Here is a 27,376-nt window from a genome sequence, read left to right as displayed (position 1 = left end):
AGTTTTCCTAGATAACTGAAAGAAACAAACACCTTGAACTTACCTGCAGCTTTAACAAAATAGCAGAGACTGGATGGCTTAGTAACAGAATTTATTTTGTCACAGTTCTGGAAGCTAGAAGTCCAAGATCAAGGTGCCAGGACAGATGTGGTGTGATCTCTGTCTCTGGCTTGTAGATTGCCACGTTCTTTCTACGTCCTCACATGGCCCTTCTGCATGGTGTGGGCACAGAGAGAGAAGGCAAGCTCTCTGGTGCCTCTGCTTACACAGACACTAGTCCTATCAGATCAGGAGCCCACTCTCCTGACCTCATTTAACCTTAATTACTCTGTTGGAGGTCCCACTTCCTAATACAGCCCTAACCAAGGGGTTAGGGCTTCAGCATATGAACTTTGGGGAGATACAGACCATTCAGTCCAGAACACCAACCAAAGAGCAATCCATCTGCCTTGTCCTTTACTCACATATATAGTCCTCAAAAATGTTCTTTTATAGGCCATTCCCATCAAGTTGGCAATTTACTCTCTGGAAGAACTTGAATATTTAGAGATTTAACTATGTTCCCTCTCTTTTGGATAATTTATAAACAATCAAAAAACATTAAATAAAATCAGGCTCAGACTCCTCAACCTACCTGTACCCCAAAGGGGGTGGGGGTGGGGGGATCCCTGCTTGCTAGTTACAACTTGAGATTCCCAGCCCAACTAGCCTTGGCCTGTGTGCATCCTAGCTGGGGATAGGGGGGTGAGGGGGGCAGGCATTTCCGGTCCAGGATTCCCTGTCTGCCAACACTGGCCCAGTGGTGCCCCAGCAGGAGGCTTCCAGGTTGCCAGTCCCAGCTTGTGGTTCTTTATCTGCCAGCCTCAGCCCAGCAACTTGGACAAACTCTAGCAGTGAACACACCTCTTCCAACGAGGCCTGATTCCCAACTGAGGGAGGCCGCAGCCCTTCCAACTTTGTTCCTTCCTTGGGTACCTTCTCTTAGCCCAAGGGTATTCTATATAATCCTGATTCCTTCTTAGTAGCTAATCCCCTGTAAATGGTTAATATTTCTTTATACTGAGCCTTAACTGTTCAAGATAAACAAGTTTTAAAATGATGTAGTTTAGGTAGTTTATTCCCATTACACTGGCATTAAATTTTTTGGAAGAACTTAAATGTTACCTGAATGTAATAGAAAGGAAAGCTGAAAAGGCATTATCTGGGACAAAGTTTATAAAACTACTGCCTTCATTTATAAAACAGATTTAAAAATTAAGTTTGGAGAGGATTAAGGGATGGGAACAAAATTAAAGCAACTACTAATAATAACCCAATAAAGTATTCAGTTCAGTCGCTCAGTCATGTCCAACTCTTTGTGACCCATGGACTGCAGCACTCCAGGCTTTCCTGTCCATCACCAACTCCTGGAGCCTGCTCAAGCTCACGTCCATTGAGTCAGTGATGCCATCCAACCATCTCATCCTCTACCGTCCCCTTCTCCTCCCGCCTTCAATCTTTCCCAGCATCAGGGTCTTTTCAAATGAGTCAGTTCTTCATACCAGGTGGCCAAAGTATTGGAGTCTCAGCTTCAGCATCAGTCCTTCCAGTGAATATTCAGGACTGATTTCCTTTAGGATGGACCGGTTGGATCTCCTTGCAGTTCAAGGGACTCTCAAGAGTCTTCTCCAACACCACAGTTCAAAAGCATCAATTCTTCAATGCTCAGTTTTCTTTATAGTACAACTGTCACATCCATACATGACTACTGGAAAAACCATAGCTTTGGCTAGACAAACATTTGATGGCAAAGAAATGTCTCTGCTTTTTAAAATGCTATCTAGGTTTGTCATAGCTTTTCTTCCAAGAAGCAAGCGTCTTTTAATTTCATGAGTGCAGTCACCATCTGCAGTGATCTTGGAGCCCAAGAAAATAAAGTCTCTCACCGTTTCCATTTTTTCCCCATCTATTTGCCACGAAGTGATGGGACTGCATGCCATGATCCTAGTTTTCTGAATGTGGAGTTTTAAGCCAACTTTTTCACTCTCCTCTTTCACTTTCATCAAGAGGCTCTTTAGTTCTTCTTTACTTTCTGCCATAACGGTGATGTCGTCTGCATATGTGAGGTTATTGATATTTCTCCTGGCAATATTGATTCCAGCTTGTGTTTCATCCAGCCTGGCATTTTGCATGATGTACTCTGCATATAAGTTAAACAAGCAGGGTGACAATATACAGCCTTGACGAACTCCTTTCCCAGTTTGGAACCAGTCTGTTGTTCCATGTCCAGTTCTAACTTTCTAATAAAGTATTAGAACGAGTAAAATGATTTTGAGATTAAAAAACTATATGGGTGAAATAGACCTTACAGATTCAAATCAACCATCCCTACACCTAATCAGTAGAGTATGTTTCACTGTAGTTGTATTTCCCTATTGCTAGTGATGTTAAACATCTTTTTATGTATTTATTGGTCTTTTGCATATCTTACTCTTGAATTGCCTATTCGGACCTTTCGTCCATTTTTCTATTGTGTTGTTGTTTTTCTTATTAATCTGTAGATCATCACTATATATTCTGGATAGTTACTTCATGGGAGTGCTTGGTATCTTAAGTATCTTCTTCCATTCCAAGACTTCTTTGTATTTTCGTAGATATTTTTGTTTTAATGGAGTGAAATGAGGCAGTATTTTCCATCTGAAATTGTGTTCTTTGTCTTATTTTGAAAATCCTCCTCCTCCTAGGGCCAATATTTTATTTTCATATATTTTTCTCTAAATATCTTAAAGTTTCACTTATCACCTTTAAGGCTATAATCCACCTGGGTTATTATTGCAATGGGGTAGGCATCTAATTTTACTTTTGCTTCCCACACAGAACACTTCAACTCTGATCAAATCCTCCTGTTTTGTGTATCACTGTTATCCAATATTTGAGATCCAGTTTGGTTTAGCTTTCAAGATAATTATTGTTGTTATATGTAGTTAATATTTATGTCATCTTTACCAATTTATTTACCATTGCTTCTTAAATTTCACCCTTTTTTCATGTTCATTTCTTCCTGATAGTCACTCTTTAATAGTTTTTTCAGTAATGATCAGAGACTGGTAAGCAATCTCAGACTTGTGAAAAATGAATTTATTTTATCCTCATTCCTAAACAATAATTTATCTAGGTAGATATCTAATGGTAGTTATTTTCTCTTACCTCTTTGAAAACACATTCTAGTGTCTCCTGACTTCTATCCATTGTCACAAATTAGTCTTCAATCAGGCCAACAGCCATGCCTTTCTAGGAAACTGGTTCTATCTTCCTTTATTGTTGATTTTTCAGTTTCACTATGATCTGACCATTTTTATTTATCCTGCTCACAATTGTTTATGCTTCCTGACTCTGAGGACTAATGTTTGTTCCTTCTAAGAACTGTTCAGGCATTCTCTCCTAGAATACTGCCTCTCATTCTCTCTGTTCTCTGAGCCTGTAATCCCTAATTGAGGAATTTTAGACCCTTTCAGTCTATCTTCCATATCTCTTAAACACTCTTTAGTATTTTCCATTTCTTTTTTTTTTTATTAATTTTATTTTTGGCTGTGATGGGTCTTGGTCACTGCACGGGCTTTTCTCTAGTTGAGACAAGTGGGGGCTACTCTCTAGTTGTGATCTCAAAGGCTTCTAGTTGTGATGGCTTCTCCTGCTGCAGAGCATGGACCCTAGGGTACTCAGGCATCAGTAGTTGCGGCTTACGGGCTGTAGAACACACGCTCAGTAGTTGTGGCACGTGGGCTTGGTTGCCCCACAGCATGTGGGATCTTCCCAGACCAGGGATCTAATCCATGTCTCCTGCACTAGCAGGTGGATTCTTTACCACTGGACCACCAGGGAAGTTCTGCCATTTCTTTAAAAGTGTGTTACATTCTGTGTAGTTCCTCAAAATTATATTCCAGATTACAGATTGCTTCTTTAGTTATGTTTTATATGCTGCCTAATCTATTCGACCTCAAAGACCATATTTTACATTGTGAGAATTTCTATTTGATTCTTTATTATAATCTACCATTCTTCTTCATACTGACTCTTCATTATGTCTTTAATCATTCTGAATATCCTTAATTGATAGACTCAACCTATTATTAAACTGTGAGGAATATAATCATTCAGTTTGCTGAGTTTATGAGTTTATCCTCCTGGAGGCCTTCTCTGTAGAAATTACAGGTGGCCGGTATTTGGGGCATCTCCCTCAAAGAAGTTTTTCATTTTTTTCTGCCGGCTTTATCAGTTTGGTTTTTTTTTCCCCTCGGGGCAATAGAAGTGCTAACTCTAAACCCATATGAGGCAGTGTTGTTGTTTATTTGCTAAGTCATGTCCACCTCTTTTGTGACCCCATGGATTATAGCTCACCAGGCCCCTCTGTTTGTGGGATTTCCCAGGCAAGAATACTGGAGTGGGTTGCCATTTCCTTCTCATGGTGTTCTTCCCAACCGAGGGATCAAACCTGCGTCTCCTCCATTCACAGGCAGGTTCTTTACCACTGAGCCACCTGGGAAGCCCCATGAGGTAGCGTGGAACCATTTTTATACATTCTCGGGAGAGTCCTTTTTTCCACTTAGAGCTCATGCAGACATCTTCAGGCTTCCCTGTCATTGCCTAGTAATGGGGCAGGGGGAGGGGGTCTGGGGAATCATTTTTTTCCTTATCTGTTCTGTTGCTATAGGCTCTGGCTTTAGGGAGATGGAATTTCAGTTCCAGCTTTCCAGGGTTTTGTCTCCTGTCCCCATGAAGGCCTTAAAATCCAAACCCCCAGGATTCCATGAATAATGATGCACTGACATGACTGAGCGACTTCACTTCACTTTTCACTTTCGTGCACTGGAGAAGGAAATGGCAACCCACTCCAGTGTTCTTGCCTGGAGAATCCCAGGGACGGGGGAGCCTGGTGGGTTGCCGTCTATGGGGTCGCACAGAGTCGGACACGACTGAAGTGACCTAGCAGCAGCAGAAGCTCTCTCACTGAAGCCACGGCTCACGCTGTTCTAGCTCCTAGTTTCCTCTTTACTTCTGCCCTGGCAATTTCCTTTAGTTTCTTAAAAGGACAGAATGGTTTTTAAAAGGATGTTTAAAATATTTTGATGACAGATTATGGAGCATGCTGTATGGATAAAACCAGAAGTTTAAACCATTTATTTTATTAAGTGAACATCCCATAATTTATTTAGGAGCATTTTGTTTTCACTTAAAAGCTGTTCTCCCAACACAATATATTTCACAACTGACAAAGACCAATATATACCTACTGCTCAGTCTCTAGTTTTTCCTTAGAAAGAGGACCCGTGTTTAGCTGGGCCCAAGAGCACACAGAACAAGGTCATATCTCTTAGGCTTTGTTGCAGTTGGATAAGCCATTTGTTTAAGTTTTGGCTAATGTAAATAATACTGTTTTTTGAGACTTCCTGGAAAGTCAACTTAAAGGCTGCTGACTCATCCAGATAGGGCACAGGAGAGTAAGGGCAAGGTCATCATCCTGACTTCTTTCTCCTGACCTCAAGACAACTACTCCTCATGGCACTTTGCTCTTACTTATTTCAACCTATGTTATTTCAATAATCACTTTAATCCCTGAGTTTAAAGCTGTGGCACAGGGCAATCAGTAGTCATGTATGGATGTGAGAGCTGGACCATAAAGAAGGCTGAGCGGCCAAGAATTGATGCTTTTGAACTGTGGTCCTGGAGAAGACTCTTGAGAGTCCCTTGGACTGCAAGGAGATCAAACCAGTCAATCCTAAAGGAAATCAACTGTGAATATTCATTGGAAGGACTGATGCTGAAGCTGCAATACTTTGGCCACCTGATGTGAAGAGCCAACACACTGGAAAAGACCTTGTCACTGGGAAAGACTGAAAGCGAAAGGAGAAGGGGGAAACAGAGGATGAGATGGTTGGATGGCATCACCAACTCAATGGACATGAGTTTGAGCAGACTCTGGGAGATAGTGAAGGACAGGGAAGCCTGCCGTGCTGCAGTCCATGAGGTTGCAAAGAGTCAGACACCACTTAGCAACTGAATGACTACAACAGGGCAATCACAAGCAGCCTTGGGCAGAGATCACTGTAGGGGGGGCCAGGAGGGAAAGAAAGGGGAAAAGGATCTGTACTTTTCCAGGCAGAAGCTAAACATTAAGTGAAGATCAAATTGCTTCTGACTAGTATGTGGTACTGTGAGTGAATCAGAAGTTACACGAGACTGTCTCCACCCATTTTTCTAGGTCAGGTAACTGTCCCATGTGTTCCCCAGTACCTTGTTTTTCCAAAGGAATTAAACTTCCTAGGGAGTCACTGTACTTGCCTACAATTAAGAGAGCACAGCTGCAGGTACCTGAATTACATATGCATTGAAGAATGCCACTTTCTCTACAGATTCTAAGAGAATCTAAGTTCTGAATAAAACATATCATCAAAACGTGGAAGAGTCAAATTTCTAGAATTTTTCTATCACCTTATTATCAAACAATACACCCCCTATAACTCCGGCCACTTCTGCCCTTATAAATCTTGACATTTAGATCACTCCACTCTGGTTCACTTTTTCATATCCTCTCAGTTTTCACCATTCTACTGAAGATCAATGTTCAACTCGATCTATGGCTTCAGCCAAGTTTCAAATTCTGAGAGATGAAGGGTGTGGGGAGAAGACACAACTGCTATTCTCTTATAATTTGCCAGCAGGTGGCAGGAACCTTGAGAAGTTTGCCTCCTTGCCTACAGTTTAATAAAACTTTTTAAGTAACTACCATAATGACTCAGGATAAGTTCTAGATTTTAATTATTTGGTGATATATAGGTGTAATATTTTTGATAGTTAAATATTTAGTTCATGATAGCACTTTTGCACTTTTGAGTAATAAACTTTAGTATATCTGAAGTCTTTTGTTGGCTTCCATGACCTTCCTGGCTTTCTTTAATCTGTCTGGGTCTCAGCTTTTCTCAGATTTCCATTTATCTGTTGGTCTTGTAAATTGCTAATGCTCACCAGGGCTCTCTCCTTAAGTGTTTTTCTCTTGTTCTGTGTATTGTGAATAATGTCCAACATTCTTATGACTTTCAACACTTGATGACTCTCAAATCAGTATCTACAGTACAGATTTCTCTCCAGTGCTTCTGACCTATGTATTGAGCTGGAAACATCCCTGCAGCTGTCCAAAGATCCCTTGACCCACTGTGCAAGTTAGAAATCTATCATCCATGTATACTACGCCTCACCTGTCTTTTTGTTATTTCTCCTGGGACCTAGTCTCAGTGAACTGCTGCACTACCCACCCAAGTCACCCAAAACAAAAACTTGAATCTCATCCTAGACACTTCCATCTCTCTTATTCCTGAAGTCCAATCAACTGCCAATCCTATTGACCTCCTAATCTCTCTCCAATCCAGCAACTTCTAAGTGCCTCACTGCCATTTTCCTAGTAAAGCCACAACCATCTTTTGTCTAAATAAATATCACTGTTAAAAACTGCTTGCCATGGAAATTCCCCAGTGGTCCAGTGGTTAGACCCCCTGCTCTCACTACTGAGGGCCTCAGTGAGAGAATTACCATCCCACAAGCCTCAAAGCACAGCAAAAATGAAACAACACAAACTGCTTGACATGTATTATTTTTTTAACCAAGAATATGGAGAACCATACCCTCTAACGTTCTCTCTTAAGAGGCAATAGCATCTCACCTGGCCACCCTGTGACTAACAATCTACCAGATTCTGAAAGTGAAAAAGTGAAGGTGTTAGTGAGCTCTTTGTGACCCTATGGACTGCATGTAGCCCATCAGGCCCCTCTGTCCATGGAATTCTCCAGGCAAGATACTGGAGTGGGTTGCCATGCCCTTCTCCAGGGGATCTTTCAAACCCAGGGATCAAACCCAGGTCTCCTGCATTGCAGGCAGATTCTTTACCATCTGAGCACCTGGGAAGCCCAGATTCTACCAGGAAAACAAAAGGGGATCACCTAGTTTAGCTTCCTATACAACTAGGTTATTCTATACAGAATTTACCTATTTTCAGTTTCCCATCTATGTGACTCCTCTCATAAGATTCTTCTACATTTACACATCTGGTAAGTGCTTCAATATTCTGAGAAAGAAGAAGTATTACCTCAAGTGTCAAAATGTGCTGCCTTAAAAAGAGGTTGGAAAAGGTATACAGTGAAAGAAACTTAAAAACACATGATCACTGGCGATTATTATAGAAATATACAAAAGAGATAAAAAAATAAAAAAATATTGTTCTCTTTTCTTCTTAAGATGAACAAATCATAAAATAGGTCATGTGTTACAAATAATATATAAAATAGTAGGTTAAGGTACGTTAAGCAACCTAGCAGATTTTAAAAATTTTGACCCTGAAACAGGCAGTTTTAGAACAAAAATTCTTCCACTGATAAAAATAGTGCTTGAAGGTTAACTGTAGGGTTCTAAACAAAATCTTGTCAACATCACATTCAAGTCCATATTTACAGAAAAATTTTGGCAAGCCAAGCTTACAATTAAAATAAATACAATATCACGTGATCTGGTCTCCCAAAGCCCGGAATTTTGACCTTGGCTGAAGTCTTCCCAATTCTAACACTATAAATAACTACTTTAGTTGAACAAAATATGAAACTATTAATTCTCACAGAATGGGATTGTGTCTTTTCAATATGTATGTCCTGGGCAAATATTTAGCATGGGTTTATTTGCTCAACAAATATTTACTGTGTGCCTACTAGGACTAGAGGGCTTCCCTGCTCGCTCAGTGGTAAAGAATCCGCCTGCCAATGCAAGAGATGCAGGTTCAGTCCCTGAGTTGGGAAGATCCCTGCAGGAAGAAATGGCAACCCACTCCAGTATTCTTGCCTGGAGAATCCCATGGACAGAGGAGCCTGGCAGGCTACAGTTCATGGAGTGGCAAAGAGTCAGCCACGACTTGGCGACTAAACAACAACAAACCAGGACTAGGCTCCATACCAGGCAATGAAGATATAAAGGTGATCAAGACCAACACTATGCTGCTCCTTAAAAGACTAAGACAACAGAGAGGACAGTTAACAAAAAATTGCAAAAAGTCATCATCTGGGAATACAGGCTAAGCAGGGGTATTTGAACAAATCTATCAGGGAAGGCCTTCTGGAGGAAGTTCAGAGGCAGTATCTTTATTTTTTTAAAAAATAAATTTATTTATTTTAGTTGGGGGCTAATTACTTTACAATATTGTAATAGTTTTTGCCATACATTGACATGAATCAGCCATGGGTTTACATGTGTTCCCCTTCCTGGACCCCCCACCCACCTCCCTCCTCATCCCATCCCTCTGGGTCAGGCAGTATCTTTAAAACAAACATCTTCAAGGTAACAGAACTGTATGTATGTAAGTTACTGTTGTTCACTCCCATCAGTTATATTATTCTCATAACAGCTACAGGTTAATTTATATGCTAGGTTTATGTTCAGTATAAAATGAAGCTTAAAAGAGGCTTTATAAATCAAAGTTTTTTAGCTATAGTATGAAATATCAAAGGGAATCACTTCTACCACTTCAGGGAAATCAAATATAAGCATAATAAATGAAGAGGCAACATGAGTTGAAACTATTTCTGACACATGGCAGATTGAGCTCAGGACTTTCAGCCTCTTCTTCCTCTAACCACATTAAGATCACAATAAGTGAATCTCTCAAAAGGTGTAAACACACAAGGACTAAAAAAGCAAAAAAGGAAAGGAGACTTAAACACTCAAGAGAATTCATCAGACTTATAAAATTGAAGAGCTGGAGGAATGATAATTGACCTAGAGAAGCAGAGGCACTACCTGGGTGCCATGGAGGAGGAGGCCAAATAGAAGTTAGCTGATTTTCAGCACAGATCCTGAAAAAGATGAGGCCCAGGGAACACAAGTTGTCGTGGAAGCAGAGCAAGCAGTGGGGCTGAAAAGAGGGATGAGATAACAGCATGGAAGCCCATCCCCGGACACTCCCTCAGCACACATGCTCTCGCATGAACATGCACCTGTGCCTGAATCCAGAAGACAACTGCTCCTCCCAACTCACCTATTTACAGAAGTGCAATGACACCAGAGAAAAAGACTTTTAAAATACTGACATTTGGATGCCACCCTAATGAAAAGCCCAGATTACCAAATGAAAACTCATGCTCAGGTACAAAGAGCTTCTCAAATTCAGACAGGCAACAACCACAGGTAAGCAAGGAAAACCAATAAAAAGGAAGTGAGAGCTTTAGAAAATCAAACGAAAATTAAAAAAAAAAAAATCTGGAAGAAACAACACAATGCATGGAGTAGTAGACAATTTTTTAAAATGCTATAATTAATATCCTTATGATACAAAGAGAACTTTAGCAGCCATAAAACAAAACAGAATGCTGAAACACATGAATAGCTGCTGCTGCTAAGTCGCTTCAGTCGTGTCCGACTCTGTGCGACCCCATAGACGGCAGCCCACCAGGCTCCCCTGTCCCTGGGATTCTCCAGGCAAGAACACTGGAGTGGGTTGCCATTTCCTTCTCCAATGCATGAAAGTGAAAAGTAAAAGTGAAGCCGCTCAGTCGGGTCTGACTCTTCGCGACCCCATGGACTGCAGCCTACCAGGCTCCTCTGTCCATGGGATTTTCCAGGCAAGAGTACTGGAGTGGGTTGCTATTGCCTTCTCCACATGAATAGCAGAGAACACACAATAGTTCTTTGAATTAAAAAATTAGGATAGTTGAAATAAAACATTTAAAAGGAAGGTTGGAAGATAAAGTCAAAGATACCTCTCATAAAAATAAACAAAGAGATTAACAAGCTAGAATTTAAGTAAGATTAGAATTTGAATTAGATTAGGATCTGTCAAGAAGTGTAACTTCAGACTGACACAGATTCCAGAAAAAGAAAACAGAGAAGAAACTGTCCAAGAACTAACACAAGAAAAGTACAAAGAACTTCCAGATGTGAATTTCCTTACGGAAAGGATCCTTAAGTATAAGGCACAATAAACGAAAAATGCCCACACCAAAGCTCATTATCCTGAAATTTTCAAACACCAGGGATAAAAAGATTATAAAAGTTTTCAGAGGGGGAAAAATAAAATACAAAAGGAATAAGGGTAAGACACAACTTCAGTATTATTTGATTTTTAAAACAATGTACAGGAATAATAATGTACAAGCAATAATAATGTAGGTAAATAAATATGGACAATAAATAAGTAAACAAATGAATAAAATAAAAATACAAATTTGCTCATTACATGCTAGGAGTGCCATTGTAACTCCTTTAAAGATATTAACTCATTTAACTGTCACAACTCTATGAGACAGACTGGATTAACCTCATTTCACAGATGAGGAAACAGGCATTGAGTTTCAGTAATGACACAACTAGGAAGTGATAAAACCAGAGTTCCAGCTTCCTGAGTGTGGGCTTTCAAAAACTGCATGACACTCTCTCAACTTTAAAAGTAAAATTGATTTTTTAGAAAGAAGAAAATACCATTTGAATCTTCAATGTTCCCAGATAACTGTGGTTGATTAAAAGGCTTCCCTTGTGGCTCAGCTGGTAAAGAACCCGCCTGCAATGTGGGAGACCTGGGTTGGAGACCTGGGTTCGATCCCTGGGTTGGGAAGATCCCCTGGAGAAGGGAAAGGCTAGCCACTCCAGTATTCTGGCCTGGAGAATTCCATGGACTCTATAGTCCATGGGGTCGCAAAGCCTCAGACACGACTGAGCACCTTTCACTTTCACTTTCACTTGGTCAAACAGAACACAAGCTTAACATGTGTTTGGGGTGGGGGAAAGGGGTGAAGGTTGAGTGTATTTGCTAGTATTTTAAGTATTCACTGTATAAATATACTTTGCGCTATGTATTTGTGATGTGCTACTAGAAGGTCCTTAATATAGATTTCTTGATCTAAATACATCAACAATCTCCACCAAAAGAACTGATGAACTTACATCAGATCACCATCACCTATTTGGGCAAAGAATAATGGGTATATAAATTATGTTAAAGGTAAAAACAGAATAGCTGTCTCTTTCCCCAATTATTGTCATCTAAGCCCTTCATACTCTTCTTGTCTTGCAAGAAAAATTTTCCTAGATGACTTCCTCGTCATGCATGACTGTTAATACACTAATAAGACAAAAGCTTCCTGCCCCTCTTCTCATTCTTGCCTTATACTCAACTTTACCTTATACTGTCAACTACATGATGATACCTGAACAGTTTCCTCTGAAGTTCCTCTACAAGAATTAATCCTCTTTCATTTTCTGACTTTTACTGTCCTATCCACCTTCTCGCTTATTGTCCGTACTTAAGAGTATCTGGCTTTACTGGGGGAGGAGGGAGGGAGAGAAATATACTTCTTGAATAATTTTTTTTTTTTAATCTGGTGACATCTTCACTCGTTCTTTCATGGCCTACGATAAGGAGGCTACACAGTTTTGGCATTTCCGCTCTTGGGACTCATAAACCTCCATACAATAATGAAGTGGCCTCTGGGATCTCAGACCACGCCTTTGATGCGCTCCTACAGCGCCGAACCTCCTTGATCATGCGCTGAGGCCCGGCTCTGCCTGTGAGTATGTTCTCTCGCGTATGCAGCCCTTCATTCTGCCATGACTTTCAGCCTGTCTTGCCCTTGGCTTCTGCTGGCTCGGGTTTTTTTGTTTTATTTTGTCGTGGGTTTGGGCTTTGGTGGCTAGCTGGCGGCTGCAGCAACCGAAAGGTCCTGATGTGATGCGTCAAGACATGTGATGCACGAGGTGTATCTTCCCCACGCTGGGTGAACAGACTCGGGGCTGCCCGGCCTAGAAGGTTTCGGTCTCGCTCACAGGACGTCCCCGATCGGCGGCCCCAGAGTCACACTGCGACAACCCCCAGCGTCCGGTCTCACGCGCGCCCCGCGCGGCCGTCACCCCGTCTCTCCCGGCGCTCAGGTGTTAACACCTGGCGGTCCTCACCCCGGGAGTCACCTGCCGGCCCGCCCAGGCGCGCGCAGGCGCTCCCACGCACGTACCGTCTCCTTGGCAGCGGCGACCGGGATGGGAAGCAGCCCTCCGCCGCCGGGCGGGTACTCTGGCTCGGCGGCCGCGCTGTCCGAGGGGAGCCAGGGGCCTGGCGCCCGCGCGGGGTCGGCCCTGGGTTCCCCGTACAGCTGGTAGCACACCAGGCCGACCAGACCCCCGCCTGCCGCGGCCGCGAAGCTCAGCTCCCGCCAGCGCCGCCGCCGCCTCCAAGCCGCCTCCGCCACAGCCCCTTCGTCCTCCTCCCGGCAGGAGAAGGGCCGGCCCGGAGGGCCCGGGGCTGTCCCTGCAGGCCGCCCCCACGGCCCAGGGGCGGGATGATGAGGTGAGCATGGAGGCGGCAGCCGAGGCGGCGGCCACAGGAGCCTCCGCAGCGCAGCCATTGCGGGAGCTGCCGGCGCCTCAACCAGGAGCGGGCGGGTGAGGGGGCGGAGGGGGGCCCGAAACCTCGCGAGAAGTCGGTGCACCGAGCTTCGCCGCTGTCCGAGAGCGACCCCTACGATTGCAGCCCCTCACCGGAGTCACCTGTCAGAGCGCCTTCGGCTGAGGGGTGTCGAGGAGGGGGGTCTCTGGTTGCGAAGAAGCCTGGGGAGGAGGAGGCACAACCGGCTGCTCCTCGGCCCCGCATTCCCCGCCCAACCCCGCGGTCATAAATAACTTGCGCCTGCCTCCGGAGACACCTGACTGCGAGAGAACCCAACACCGCAGGCGACAGCCCGGTCGGCGGGCTGGGCCGAGCCCTCGGTTGCCAGGGTGTCCCGGCGCCCCTCCGCTGACTTGGTCCTCCGCCTCTGCTTCGCAGGGGTGGGTCTCCGTCAGCCTGGCACCCGGCTAAGAAAGTCACATCCCCTAACAGTATCCTGAGCTTCAGATATACCGTGAATAATTTGCAATTGTATCTTCAGGTGTTGAGACAAAAACGGCACATAAAAATTTGGCTCAAGTCGTAAAACTAGCAAATTAAGTCAAAGAATTTTTTGATTACGTGTCAGTTTCTGATATTTTGATGGGAGAAGGCTAATACTGTTTGAGGGGAGAAGGCTAATACTGTTTGTTTGTTTTCTTTTTTCGAAGTGGAGGTACAATTGCTTTACAGTCTTGCGTTAGTTTCCGCTGCGCGACAAAGTGAATCAGCTATACTTAAACATACGTCCCTTTTGAGCTTCCCTCCCAGCCACCCCTTCCCATCCCACCCATCTAGGTGATCGGAGCACAGAGCTGAACTTCCTGTGCTGTACAGAAGCTTCCCCCTAGCTATGTGGATGAACCTGGAGTCTGTCCCTCAGAGTGAAGTGAGTCAGAAAGGGAAAAACAAATAGAATATATTAACCAGTATATGTGGAGTTTAGAAAAACGGTACAGATGAACCCATTTCCAGGACAGACATAGAGAAGCAGAGTAGAGAACAGACACGTGGGAGGCGTAGAGAAGGGTAGAAGGATGATCTGGGAAATTAGGATTGGCATACCTGCTGTTTTTTAGTTATCCTCCATGTGTTTAAAAAACATTGCCATACTTGCAGTGACTTCATTCAATAAAACAGAATTGTCTTGAAAGACACTTTTGGGAGGAAGCTGTTGATATAAAATAAATAATGGGTAGGCACATTGTGTCATTTTTGTTATTTCTGTTCTTGTTTGTTTGCTACACTTCATGAGAAAGTGTGCATGACATTCTTATCAGTTTCCTACCCTTGAACGCAGTTTTGGTAACTTGGTTACCTAGCTTTGGTATTTATATTCTGGAATGTTTAGAGGAGCCCTTCAAATACTCTGGATCTAGGGATGTGCACAATTAAATTCAGTAATCTCAACTGAGCTGTAGTCACAAAGGGTTTGAGTGTGTGTTGTCGCTTCAGTCGTGTCTGACTCTTTGTGACCCTATGGACTGTAGCCAGCCAGGCTCCTCTGTCCATAGGATTCTCCAGGCAAGAATACTGAAGTCAGTTGCCATGCCCTTCTCTAGGGAATCTTTCCAACCCAAGGATTGAACACCCAGTTCTCCTACGGCTGCTGCATTGCAGACAGATCCTTTACCACTGAGCCACAAGGGAAACCCCCACAAGGGGTTTAGATCCTGGCAATTCTTATGAAGACTAAGGGTTTTCAGAGGCAAACAAAATGAGATTTTCTGGCCCAGGTCCTGAAATTGTCATTCCTAACAAAGCCCTGCCTATAGGTAATCTATCAGATACTCCTCAATTACTTCTTGTTTTAATGTAGACTAATTGCCAACATCTGTTGGATCATCAAAAAAACAAGAAAGTTCCAGAAAAACATCTGTTTTATTGACTATGCCAAATCCTTTGATTGTGTGGATCACAATAAAGTGTGGAAAATTCTTAGAGATGGGAATACCAGACCACCTGACCTGTTTCCTGAAAAATCTGTATACAGGTCAAGAAGCAACAGTTAGAACTGGACATGGAACAACAGACTGGTTCCAAATCGGAAAAGGAGTACATCAAGGCTGTATATTGTCACCCTGCTTATTTAACTTATATGCAGAATACATTATGTGAAATGCTGGGCTGGATGATGCAAAAGCTGGAATCAAGATTGCCAGGAGAAATATCAATAACCTCACATATGCAGATGACACCACCCTTATGGCAGAAAGTGAAGAAAAACTAAAGAGCCTCTTGATGAAAGTGAAAGAGGAGAGTGAAAAAGTTGGCTTAGGACTCAACATTCAGAAAACTAAGATCATGGCATCTGGTTCCGTCACTTCATGGCAAATAGATAGGGGAAAAATGGAAACAGTGAGAGACTTGATTTTCTTGGGCTCCAAGATCACTGCAGATGGTGACTGCAGCCATGAAATTAAAAGACACTTGTTCCTTGGAAGAATAGCTATGACCAACATAGACAGCATATTAGAAAGCAGAGACATTACTTTGCCAACAAAGGTCTGTCTAGACAAAGCTATGGTTTTTCCAGTAGTCATGTATGGATGTGAGAGATGGACCATAAAGAAGGCTGAACACAAAAGAATTGATGCTTTTGAACTGTGGTGTTGGAGAAGACTCTTGAGAGTCCCTTGGACAGAAAGGAGATCCAACTAGTCCATCCTAAAGGAGATCAGTCCTGGGTGTTCATTGGAAGGACTGATGCTGAAGCTGAAACTCCAAAACTTTGGCCACCTGATGCAAAGAACTGACTCATTTGAAAAGACCCCGATGCTGGGAAAGATTGAAGGCGGGAGGAGAAGGGGACACTAGAGGATGAGATGATTGGATGGCATCACTGACTCGATGGACATGAGTTTGAGTAAGCTCCAGAGTTGGTGATGGACAGGGAAGCCTGGTGTGCTGCAGTCCATGGAGTTGCAAAAAGTCGGACAAGACTGAGCCGCTGAACTGAACTGAACTGAATGGAATTTTTCTTTCTTAAAGCCAATAAAAGTGATAAACAGAAAAGTCCTCTATTACATGAAACAAATGTGTCTATTTCAGGATGCCGTCTCTGTGTTTCTTTTACTTTCAGCCTGTTGGTTTTATGTATTCAGTACCATAAGGAAAACTCTTGTTTTTATCACCAGGATTCCTTCAATTTCTGCTTCCTCTGAATTCTGAATATTTCCACAAAAGCATTTATTCTCTGGGTATATGATGCAGTTCTTCTTCTGGCATTGTTTGCTGCTGCTGCTAAGTCGCTTTAGTCGTGTCTGACTCTGTGCGACCCCATAGACGGCAGCCCACCAGGCTCCCCCGTCCCTGGGATTCTCCAGGCAAGAACACTGGAGTGGGTTGCCATTTCCTTCTCCAATGCATGAAAGTTAAAAGTGAAAGTGAAGTCGCTCAGTCATGTCTGACTCTTAGCAACCCCATGGACTGTAGCCTACCAGGCTCCTCCATCCATGGGATTTTCCAGGCAAGAGTACTGGAGTGGGGTGCCACATTGTTTACTTTGAGCTAAATACAATTTCTGGATTTTCTCATAAATTTCCCACATAGCCTAATAGCAGAGTTCTTGGACAGACTGATGGATTTTTATTAGATGCATATTAAAAGCCAAGTAGCTGTAAAGAGAACTAGGTAATACAATAAGATATTAAAGATAAGGAACATGACAGAAATTCTCTACCTAACAAGATTTCAGATATATATCTAACTCTATATAATTTCTCTCTAGTTTAAAAAATATTAGTAGGGTTCGTGCAAGCCATTTCTTTGGCTCAAAATCAAATTCTGCTGTGAGAGGTGCTGGGTTTAGTAGGTTCGCCAAATACTCAGAAAGCTTTGAGTAAAAGGTCTCTCTGCATGCTGAAGTGATTCTAATTATAACTTTGCTTAGTACTTCCCTTCTAAAAGCTGTGGTGGTGGTGGTTTTGTCATTAAGTTGTGTCTGACTCTTTGTAACCCTATGGATGATAGCCCACCAGGCTCCTCTTATCCATAGGGATTCTCCAGGCAAGAATACTGGAGTGGGTTGCCATTTCTGCCTCCAGGGGTTCTTTCCAACCCAGGGATGGAACCTGAGTCTCCTGTGGCTCCTGCATTGGCAAGCAGATTCTTTACCACCCAGCCACCTGGGAAGCCTGCTTTGGAGACTCATTTCCTACAAAATAATGGAATATAGGTGAACACCTTCTGAACCCATGAGCCTAGTTAACCAAAATGCTCCAAGCTTGTTAGTAAACCAAATATAAATACTTTCTTCATAGCATTTTCCATATGTCATTTCCCTTCTCGAAACCCATGCTGCTGTGCTCTGCTTGGTCACTCAGTCGTGTCAGACTCTTTTCGACCCCATGGACTGTAGCCCGCCAGGCTCTTCTGACCGTGGGGATTTTCCAGGCAAGAATACTGGAGTGGGTTGCCATGCCCTCCACCAGGAGATCTTCCCAACCCAGGGATGGAACCCAAGTCTTCCACATTGTAGGCGGATTCTTTACTGTCTGAGCTACCAGGGAAGCCCTTCAAAACCCATAATTGCCCTACAATTGCTTTTTTCTTTCCAATTACAATTCCATCCTACGACCCAATTATTTTCACCTTTTAATACTTTGAAAATTGCAAACAAAATGAGTAACTTTCAAATTTTGAAAATGTGAAATTTAAGTGTAATATGTATCATGCCTAGGCAGAAATGTCCTGTTAAACAAAAACTCCTATTAAAAAAATCCTGCTTGTCTAGTTTTATTCATTCTGAGCACTAGAATCTTGACTGGTTGGAAGAGGAGCAATTATATCTGAGGTCCTACATCAAGGCAGATGAGCCCCACCCCTATCCTCAGGCCTACTCAATTCGGACAGAGGGAGGCCACCAGCCAAAGACTGCAGCAAGCCACTGCTCTCTTGGGAAAATGGTCCTCCTCTTCAGTGCTGTTTTCCTTGGGGGAATAATTGGCAAAGTCAAAAGAGAAAGCGATGGGAAAGTATGTTCTATGGAGTTGCAGCCTTTTCTTGCTCATTTGTCTTAAGAGAGCCAGCCTCTAGGAGCCTAGAACTTTATTTCCCAGCATCCAGAGCCATGGAAACCCATTTATGGAAGGTGCCAAGGATTCTTTTTCTATTATGACCAGCTTCCACTGCCAAAGACAGGTTGATAATGGTTTGCACTCTGACCTCTCCCCTTGGTCAAAGTAAAGCCTTCTAAGCTCCATGAAGCCAGATCATCTACTTAGTCCAACTGCTTGCACATAGTAGGATTTCAACAAATGTTTATTAAATGAAGAAGGGTATTTATTATTGTTGTGAGGGGTAGGGGGAGAAGCCAAGATAGGAAGGTGAATTAGGAGACAAGAAGATAAAGTAGGTCATCTGATGCTAAAGAAGTTGACAAAGTAAGCAACACATCCTAAAATGCAATTAATGCAAATAGAAGGATGAAAGGAGAAAGCAAGAGGTTGGCCTGGAAAGGTTGTGGTCATGACGAAGGGCAGATTCAGAAACAAATTTTGTGATTTGAAGTCATCCTCTTACATACTATAATTTGGCATAATCTAGCAACATTTAGGGGGAAGGCAATGGCACCCCACTCCAGTACTCTTGCCTGGAAAGTCCCATGGATGGAGGAGCCTGGTGGGCTGCAGTCCATGGGGTCGCTGGGAGTCGGAACGACTGAGTGACTTTACTTTCACTTTTCACTTTCATGCACTGGAGAAGGAAATGGCAACCCACTCCAGTATTCTTGCCTGGAGAATCCCAGGGACGACGGAGCCTGGTGGGCTGCCGTCTATGGGGTCGCGCAGAGTCGGACACGACTGAAGCGACTTAGCAGCAGCAGCAGCAGCAACATTTAGAGCCTTAAAGCAATAGGCTTCTGCCTGGTTCTTTTTGTGCTCTGAGAAATTGCAGCCTGCTCCATGGACAAAGTTCAGCGACTTGACCTTGATACTTTCCTTTTGTTCTTACATGTCTCACTGGTGACACCACCAAGCTGTCAGTGGTATACATTTAAATACCTAACATCAAGACCAGTGATAATCTTACTTTGACCATTACATCTGACCTATCTGATTTATGCGATTTCTGGTTTTATATAAGTTCCACGATCTTTGCTGATAGTGTATCACCATTCAATTCTTATTGTCTTTATCCTCCATTTGATGGCAGGGACATCTTTTTTTTATGTCTTTTGGAAACAAGGAACAGTAAAGCTGGCTGCCTGAAACATGTGAGCCCTTTCTCAATAGTCCTGTTCTCATGCCTGATAGTAATTAAAATTTCCATGCCCACAAAAAGCTGTCTTCTAGTGAAGAATGGCCTCCGAGTAATATATCCATCATCCATTATGCAAGCATGACACTTGGGTAAGAAAACAAATATCATTTTCTTTAAAGTATTGGCTGTAACTACTAGAGTTTAGCATATGCATACCCTATGACCCATTAATTTCACTCCTAGATGAAATATTCAACAGCAATGAGTATTTATGTGCACCAGAAGACATATAGAGGAATATTTGTCATTGGCCAGAAACTAGAAAGTATTCATAAGTTCATCAACAATGCCTTGGATTTTTTAAAATTGTGATATAGTCACAAAATTGACTGCTGTATAGCAGTGAAAATTACTAAAATGCAACTCCATGTAATTATATGGTTCAAAGAAGGCAGGCACAACAGAACTGGGTTATTCTATTTATAATGTTCAAACACAACACCATATACACATATACATGTGGTGTCAGAAATCATAATGGTGGTTTCTTTGGGCACAAGGTAGTAAGTGACAGGGGGAGAAGGGGGGTCCTAGAGTTCTGTTCATGTTCTGTTTCTTGATGTGGGTGCTGGTTAAACAAGGATATTCCCTCTGTGAAAATTCCTAGGTAACATTGTATATCATTTTAGTGCATATAATACTTCAATGAAAAGTATATATATTAGGTCAGTGCAAATGTAACTGCGACTTTGGACCGTGAATTTTAAGTCATTATAACCAGGCTCAAACACACCTTTACTAATCAAAATAGGAACCATTACAATCAACATTTTTACCAATGAGAAAATAAGTTAGTTTACTCCTGTAGTGTAAAAATCCATGCTTCAAGATTTGACAAACTCTTGGAATATTTCTGCCTCCTGCTGGTTGTGGAAGCATTTCTTCTGCAAAAAGTCGAGATGCTTGGAAAAGTGGCAGTCGGTTGACAAGAGGTCAGGTGAATATGGCAGATGAGGCAAAACTTCGTCGCCCAATTTGTTCAACTTTTGAAGCTCTTGTTGTGCAGTGTGTGGTCAGTCATTGTGGAGAAGATTGGGCCCTTTCTGTTGATCAATGCTGGCTGCAAGTGTTGCAGTTTCAGTGCAGCTCATCAATTTGCTGAGCATACTTCTCAGATGTAATGGTTTCAGTGGGATTCAGAAAGCTGTAGTGGATTAAATGGGCAGCAGACAGCCAAACAGTGACCGTGACCATTTTTTGGCGCAAGTTTGGCTTTAGGAGGTGCTTTGGAGCTTCTTCTCGGTCCAACCACTGAGCTGGTCATCACTGGTTGTCCACTTTTCACTGCATGTCACAATCGATTGAGAAATGGTTTGTTGTTGCTGTGTAGACTAAACAAATACTTCAAAGCGATGATTTTTTGATATTCAGTCAGCTCATGAGGCACCCACTTATTGAGCTTGATCTTGCCAATATGCTCCAAATGCTAAATGACTATAAAATGGTTGTTGTTGAGTTCTTTGGCAACCTCTTATGTGGTTTTAAGAGGATCAACTTCAATGATCCTCTCAATTGGTCATTGTCAACTTCCCATGGCCCACCACTAGGCTCTTCATCTTCAAGCCTCTTGTCTCTGCAAAACGTCTTCAACCACCACTGCACTGTATGTTCATTAGCAGTTCTTGGGTCAAATGTGTTGTTAATGTTGTGAGTTGTCTCCACTGCTTTATGACCCATTTTGAACTCAAATAAAAAAAATTGCTCAAATTTGCTTTTTGTTTAACATCATTTCCATAGTCTAAAATAAATATAAAATACACAGCAAGTAGTAAGTCATTAGCAAAAAAGCATAAAGTGAGAAATACATATTAAAATGATGTATAACGTAACCACATTTATTTAAGAATGTATTCCAATATCAACAGTACAAAACTGCAATTACTTTTGCGCCAATCTAATAAAATAAAAAAATAGATTTTCTTCCTAATGCTCTTGAATGGTATGCTTCTTACTGTAATGTGTTAAAACTTGCTCAGTTATGAACTATGTCACTTAAAAGAAATTGAGCTTGTAAAGCATTAAGAGCAAAAATTGATTGAAGAATTGGAAACTAACAGAAAAGGTAGATAATCTTGATACAGCCTAAAGAGATTTTTTTTTTAGCATCTATAATGATATCTTCTGTTTAATTGTTTTAAACTTTTCATTTTGTATTGAAGTATAGCCAGATAACAGTGTTGTGATAGTTTCATGTGCATAGCAGAGCAACTCAACTATACATATGCACGTATCCATTCTCCCCCAAACTCCCATCCCATCCATAGCCTAAAGAGATTGAATGAAGGAGCATCTTAAAAAGTGTTCTAATAAAAACAAAGAGTGTTCTAGTACCCGAAAATCCGTAAGAAGCTGCTCATGAACTATTTTCCTTATATAGTAAGGAAAGGTATTTTAAGAAACAACCTAGTGTTTTATCTTCTTTGACTTCCAGGACTCTCTCCTGTGAAATGTCCATCTGGACAGACTCAGTAGGTACCTGGTGGTAGGGCCTAGTGCAACCAGTATATACCTTCATCTCTGGCTTGAACCCCAGACTGTCAGGTGTTGGATGGGAAATTGTTTTAAGGGCAGATAACCAAACAGAAGGGCAGCCTTCAGAACAGATGGAAGCTCAGCACCAAGAGGGAGCCATTAGAGAAATCAAGCATAGCATAAGGTAAGTCTGTGTACGTACGTGCAGAAGCTTAGTGGGACAGCAAACCAGTCTCATTTCTTGCCAGCTCCAGTTGATTTTTACGTGTTCCCTAGAACACTGTGCTGAGCAGCGTTTTCAGACCAGGTCCAGAATTCCCAGCAAATAACACCAGAGTGTCTCTAGTTGAAACAGGAGGACATCCGGATCCTGTCCACTTAAAGCTCTGTTTAAACACCCAAATCAGGCCTGAAGCATCTTGGTAGAATCTTCGGGCTTAAAAACAATTAAAATGTGCACCCCTTTAATTTTTTTCTGATGAGTGGAAGAATTAAAGAATTTTCTGTAGGTCACACAACCAGGACTTGAACCTTCGTATTCTGCCCTCCATCTATGTAGTTCCTATATTGCAATCAGAAACTAAGAATTTAAGACAGTTTCTCTTAAGACACAATAATTTGCAAAGAGTAGAATAGAAATTGCATTAGCTCAAATAAGAGATAAGCTTTATGGATAAAATCCACATCAAATTGGGGAAAAGTGGTACTATGAGATAAAAGTGGTACTATAAGTATAAGTAAGTGTGGTAATCAGGTAGGCTCTACAAACCCACATAGTAAGAGTTCAAAGACATTTATTCTAACACACTGCTGTGACCATGACTTGGCTGCTAATTTCATCAGTCTCTATGAATCTTAGTTCAGAGCCTAAAGAGAAAGTATTGGTTTGGTCTAGCCTAGAGAGGCTTTCTATTTTTGTTAGCTCCTTACTCTAAAACCAATCTGCTGTATCTGGGATGAAAGAGGTGGAGTCACATGCAGGAACAGTTTTTGGAAAATGCAGGAATTGCTTTTCTTAGACAGCTCAGTGTGCAGGCTCCAGTGGTGTACAGGTAAAAGTTAAATAGCTGGTTCTGGGGTAGAAGGCAGGAGAGTCCTGATTTGTAGTGTTTGCAGATTTCCACAGTATAAATACTCCCACCGTGGCTGATGTCAAGCTACCAACATGACATTACCAGTGAGAGTTGTAAAAAGATGCACAGTAGCACCACATTATATAGAATTTGTGTGATACACATACCAAAGAGGTAAGAGGAATAGTAAAATAATTGGGGAGTGATGAGTTTTTAGTACTTTTTACTTTTGATTTTAATATAATTTATCTCCTTATAAATTTATATAACAATTTTTAATAATACCTCTTACAACTTGGCTCACTAAATGCCTGAAAATTTAACAATCAGTTCTATTGAGCTTGAGCAAGCAGGCTGCAGAACACTGCTACCAGGTATTTAAAGATTACTATATCCATTAAGGAGTCTGGGAGATCTTGAAGATCAGTGTTTGAGACCAGAAAGAAACAGAACAAGAAGGATGTATTGTGTAGCACAGGGAACTCTACTCAATGCACTGTGGTGACTTGAATGGGAAAGAAATCCAAAAGGGAGGGGATATATGTACATGTATGGCTGATTCATTTTGCTGTACAGCAGAAACTAACACAACATTGTAAAGCAACTATACTCCAATAAAAATCAATTAAAATAATTTGAAGGATTTAAATAAAAATATGAACATAATATGGAAAAAAAATAGAAGGACACAAAACTAACCCAGAAAAGATCAGGATTAAGAATCTGCCTTTATCCACAAATGGCAAGTGAACTTACCCATCCTTTAATCAAGAAGAGGGTTAGAGACTTCCTTGGCAATCCAGCAGTTTAGATTCCACACTTCCAGGGGCCTGATTCCAGGGTGCAGATTCCACCCTGCAGGGGCTACGGGTTCAATCCCTGGTTTCTGCCTGCTGTAAAGTGTGGCCAAAACATAATACTAAAATTAAAAAAATAATAAAGAAGAGGGTTAACAATTTTCTCTCTCTTCTTGGGGTTGTTAACTGTTTTTAAGCAACCTGCATATAGATATTACTATAAAATTACTTTTACTCTTTCCTATTAATTCTATTTGTTTTTCCAAAGAGTTGGAGTTAAAGAATCATCTCAGGTTTGGATGAGTACAACTAACTACCCAGAACCAAATAGAGACTATTTTTGAGTTGAGTTTGCAGCTACCTAGATGAAAAGCATTGTGTTAACAGCTGATAACAAATACGGACCAACTTCATTTGATATTGACAGGTCATTAGGTCTTGCTGTATGCTAATATTAATCTTTAGGTTTGAATAAAATATGTTATTTCAAATTTAAAACATAGCCATATAATATACCTAAACAATACTTGAATTTATTATGTTTAAAATTCAGGGGTTTTGTTCACAAGAAGGTGTTCACTATTAAACCAAAGTAATAATCAAGTGGTTTTGGTCACTATGTAGTATCTTTTTATGTTAGAATAAATCAGTTTACCTCAAACACTAGAGATTAATATAAAAGCAAAACGTCTCAAAATATAGGTGTTCATAAATTTCTTGGCAACTGAACCATATTAGAATTCTTGTGCTTTGAAAATGATTGTTATTTTTTTTTCAGGATTGTCTCAAATCTTGTGTTCAGGAACCTGTAAACCTCAGACCACCACATCAAGGGAAATAAAGTGAACCTTTCACTTGGTGACAAGACTTTATAGAACACCACTACACAGGTTGCTCTAAGACCATCCTGCAGGTGCAGGGGGCTCCTTGAACAAATTATTCAAGAATAAGGAGGTCTGTTCCTTCATCCTTCCAGGGTTATACAAGAAAACCATGTTTGATTAGAATTTTATTGTGTGCAGTATTTGTTTCAGGGCATTTGCTTTGATCAAAATCTATGTAATGGAAGCCTGTGTTCTATGATATCCAGAATTAATCATTGAACTCTTGACTATGGTTAAATATAGTAATTACACTCACTTACTTATTAAACACCTATGAGCCTGTGAAGAGTTTGTCCCTAAAGTGAATTTTAAATAAAGGGGAACATCAAACAGTGATAAAACCAACATATGAAACTCAAGGTCATTATACAAACCAGGCACTTTCTCAAAGTGAGAATGAATCAAATTGAGAAAGAGAAAGAGCTAGAAGTTGAAGAGATGTAGTAATTCATCATTTTTAGTCTCTTAAAAGTAGAAACAAATGAGAAATAAATTTCAGAACACAGTGTGAAGATTCCTTTTTTCTCATTTCCAGTCAGTAGGTTACAATTAAATTTCCTTCTAATCTTTCTCTGATAGTTGCGTCTGATTGATATAACATCCCACTGGAAGAGGCCACCAGGCAGTCAGAGATGTGAAACTAGAGAGAGATCTTAAATGTGGTACCAGTATGCAGCTTTGTGTTGAAACTTAGTACAGTTTTAAACTTGATTTTAATTAAAAATAACATACTTTGAAAGAAAGTTTATATATACTGTAAGTAGATTATGTTAGAGTCAAAAATTGTAAAAGTGTGTGGTGTTTACATAATAATGGTAGTTTGCAGATACATCTAAAGAAATACTGTGTTGTGTTTAAGAGCACTTCAGAAGTTGGAAGTGCATGTATAAATATCTTTATGTACATATTTGTTTCGCTAAAATATCAGTTTTTGAGTCTCATAATTAGAACCACTCTTATCTTCTTTAAATCTCTAATTTTAAGGGATGAAGAACTGAAGTAATTTGAAAAAATACGTTTGTGAAAATCAGTTTATAAAGCAAAGTTACTGAATTCTATCTTCCAGTTAAATTTTACCTTAAATTGGATAGAGAATCGTAAAATGTTAGGTTGAATGGGGCCATGGGGATAATCTAGTCCAAGACCTGTGTTTTAGAGGGGGAAGGTGAATGGATCGTGCCTTACCAGGAGGAGTGTTGTAGTCTGAATTCTGTCTGCGTCCCCTCTTTAACAGGACTCTGCTGGATTCAACTTCTTCCTGAATGCTTCTCCTATTCCAAGACTGGTTTAGTCGACCCTGCCACCTGTTTTCAGTGAAATGCCTTGAACTTTCCCATCATAATCGCCCCCCCCCACCCCATACACACACTAGAATGTTCTCCTTCACTTGTTTGCTTATCAGTCAGTTAGACTGTAAGTGACAGGAAGATGGTGTGGAGATGGTGTTTTGCCATTTAACAAACATAGACAGTGCTTATTACATAGTGAGAACTTATGCATTTTTTGAAAGAAAGGCAACTAATTGTTTTTATAAAATTATGTAGAAGGCATGCAAATTTAACATAACAGAAATCCCTCAGGATATTAAAGATATACATTAAATTGTTCAAAATTCAGAAACTTGCTAATGAACTACTAGGTTAAAATGATTCCCCTGAAAAATACATTACAATCATAACAACTCATTGAAATACAATATATTATATTAAGGAACTTGTAGTGGGTCTGAGTTTACTGAAATCAGCCTTGAAAGGCTGTTGTCTGAACCTTTCATCTCTTATTTTTAAAAAAAATCCACATAAAGTTTATTTGCTGTTGTGATTGTGTCTTTTTTCTTGTGTATTTTGGTTCATGCAGTTTTATGGGTGATACAATTCTCAAAGAACTGCTCTTTGAAATTTTCTGGCCATCCCATGGTTGGGGCTCTGCACTTCCACTTCAGGGGCACAGGTTCGACCTCTGGTGGGTGAACTAAGATCTGGGCCTGCCCTGGGACTAGGTCAAAAAAGTCAAATAAAAAAGGAACTGCTCAGACTACTCTAGAATCCAGTACCTTGCTGTTTCACTTACTTGGCTCAGCTCCTTGTCCTTGAACTCGTTTCACAATTTCATTGCCAGCAAGAAATGGACAGCCTTGTTCATAGGAATAGCTTCAGTCAAACACTTTGAGCGTCAACACTTTCGCGATGTCCTGACAGCTGCACTGAATCAGCTGAAGCTGCGTTTTATTCCCCATCAGGATTATTGACATTTTCACAACTTTTCCTGGATTTTTTTTTTTCCCTTTGCCAAGGACCTCCTCAGAGTGGTGATGTTTTTCTGTTTTCATATTTGGAAATGAGATTTTGAAATGAGGAATGAGGAAATGAGGAATGAGGAAATGAGGAATTTACCAACAGCAAACCAGGAGCTGGAGAAGTAAAACTTGGCAGAATTCCTTCCTCTCTGTCAAGGTCCTTCTTG

General features: G+C 41.2%; 1 protein-coding gene and 2 long non-coding RNA genes across 15 annotated transcripts in view; 1 reads left to right on the top strand and 2 right to left on the bottom strand.

Annotated features, from left to right (window-relative positions):
* MICU3 (mitochondrial calcium uptake 3) overlaps positions 1–14,822 on the bottom strand; it is a 76,478-nt gene extending 61,656 nt beyond the window's left edge. For 11 of the 13 annotated variants that reach the window (XR_014062569.1, XR_014062570.1, XM_081521528.1 and 8 more), the window contains exon 1: positions 13,014–13,428. Coding sequence is in view for 11 of the 13 variants with exons in the window: in XM_081521528.1 (XP_081377654.1) it covers positions 13,014–13,403 (390 nt within the window). In the remaining 2 variants the exon portion in view is untranslated. Of the gene's footprint in view, positions 1–3,186; positions 3,398–13,013; positions 13,429–14,488 lie in introns of those variants that run through there. The other 2 variants (XM_081521533.1, XM_081521534.1) reach the window with 2 other exon arrangements.
* On the bottom strand, positions 3,536–7,350 carry LOC145518064 (uncharacterized). Its single transcript, XR_014062572.1, has 2 exons — positions 4,951–7,350; positions 3,536–4,415 (listed from the first exon to the last, which is right to left on the bottom strand). It is a non-coding gene; the product is annotated as an uncharacterized LOC145518064 (long non-coding RNA).
* Positions 14,823–19,120: 4,298 nt separating the features above from the next.
* LOC145518062 (uncharacterized) lies at positions 19,121–26,721 on the top strand. Its single transcript, XR_014062571.1, has 3 exons — positions 19,121–19,776; positions 22,119–22,343; positions 24,808–26,721. It is a non-coding gene; the product is annotated as an uncharacterized LOC145518062 (long non-coding RNA).
* The last annotated feature ends 655 nt before the right edge of the window (positions 26,722–27,376 follow it).

Source organism: Giraffa tippelskirchi, chromosome 8 (genome assembly GCF_054371585.1).
Source record: "Giraffa tippelskirchi isolate mGirTip1 chromosome 8, T2T-mGirTip1v1.2.pri, whole genome shotgun sequence".
NCBI lineage: Eukaryota > Metazoa > Chordata > Mammalia > Artiodactyla > Giraffidae > Giraffa > Giraffa tippelskirchi.
Note: the sequence above shows the minus strand (reverse complement) of the source record. Positions and strands in the feature narration are given on the sequence as shown.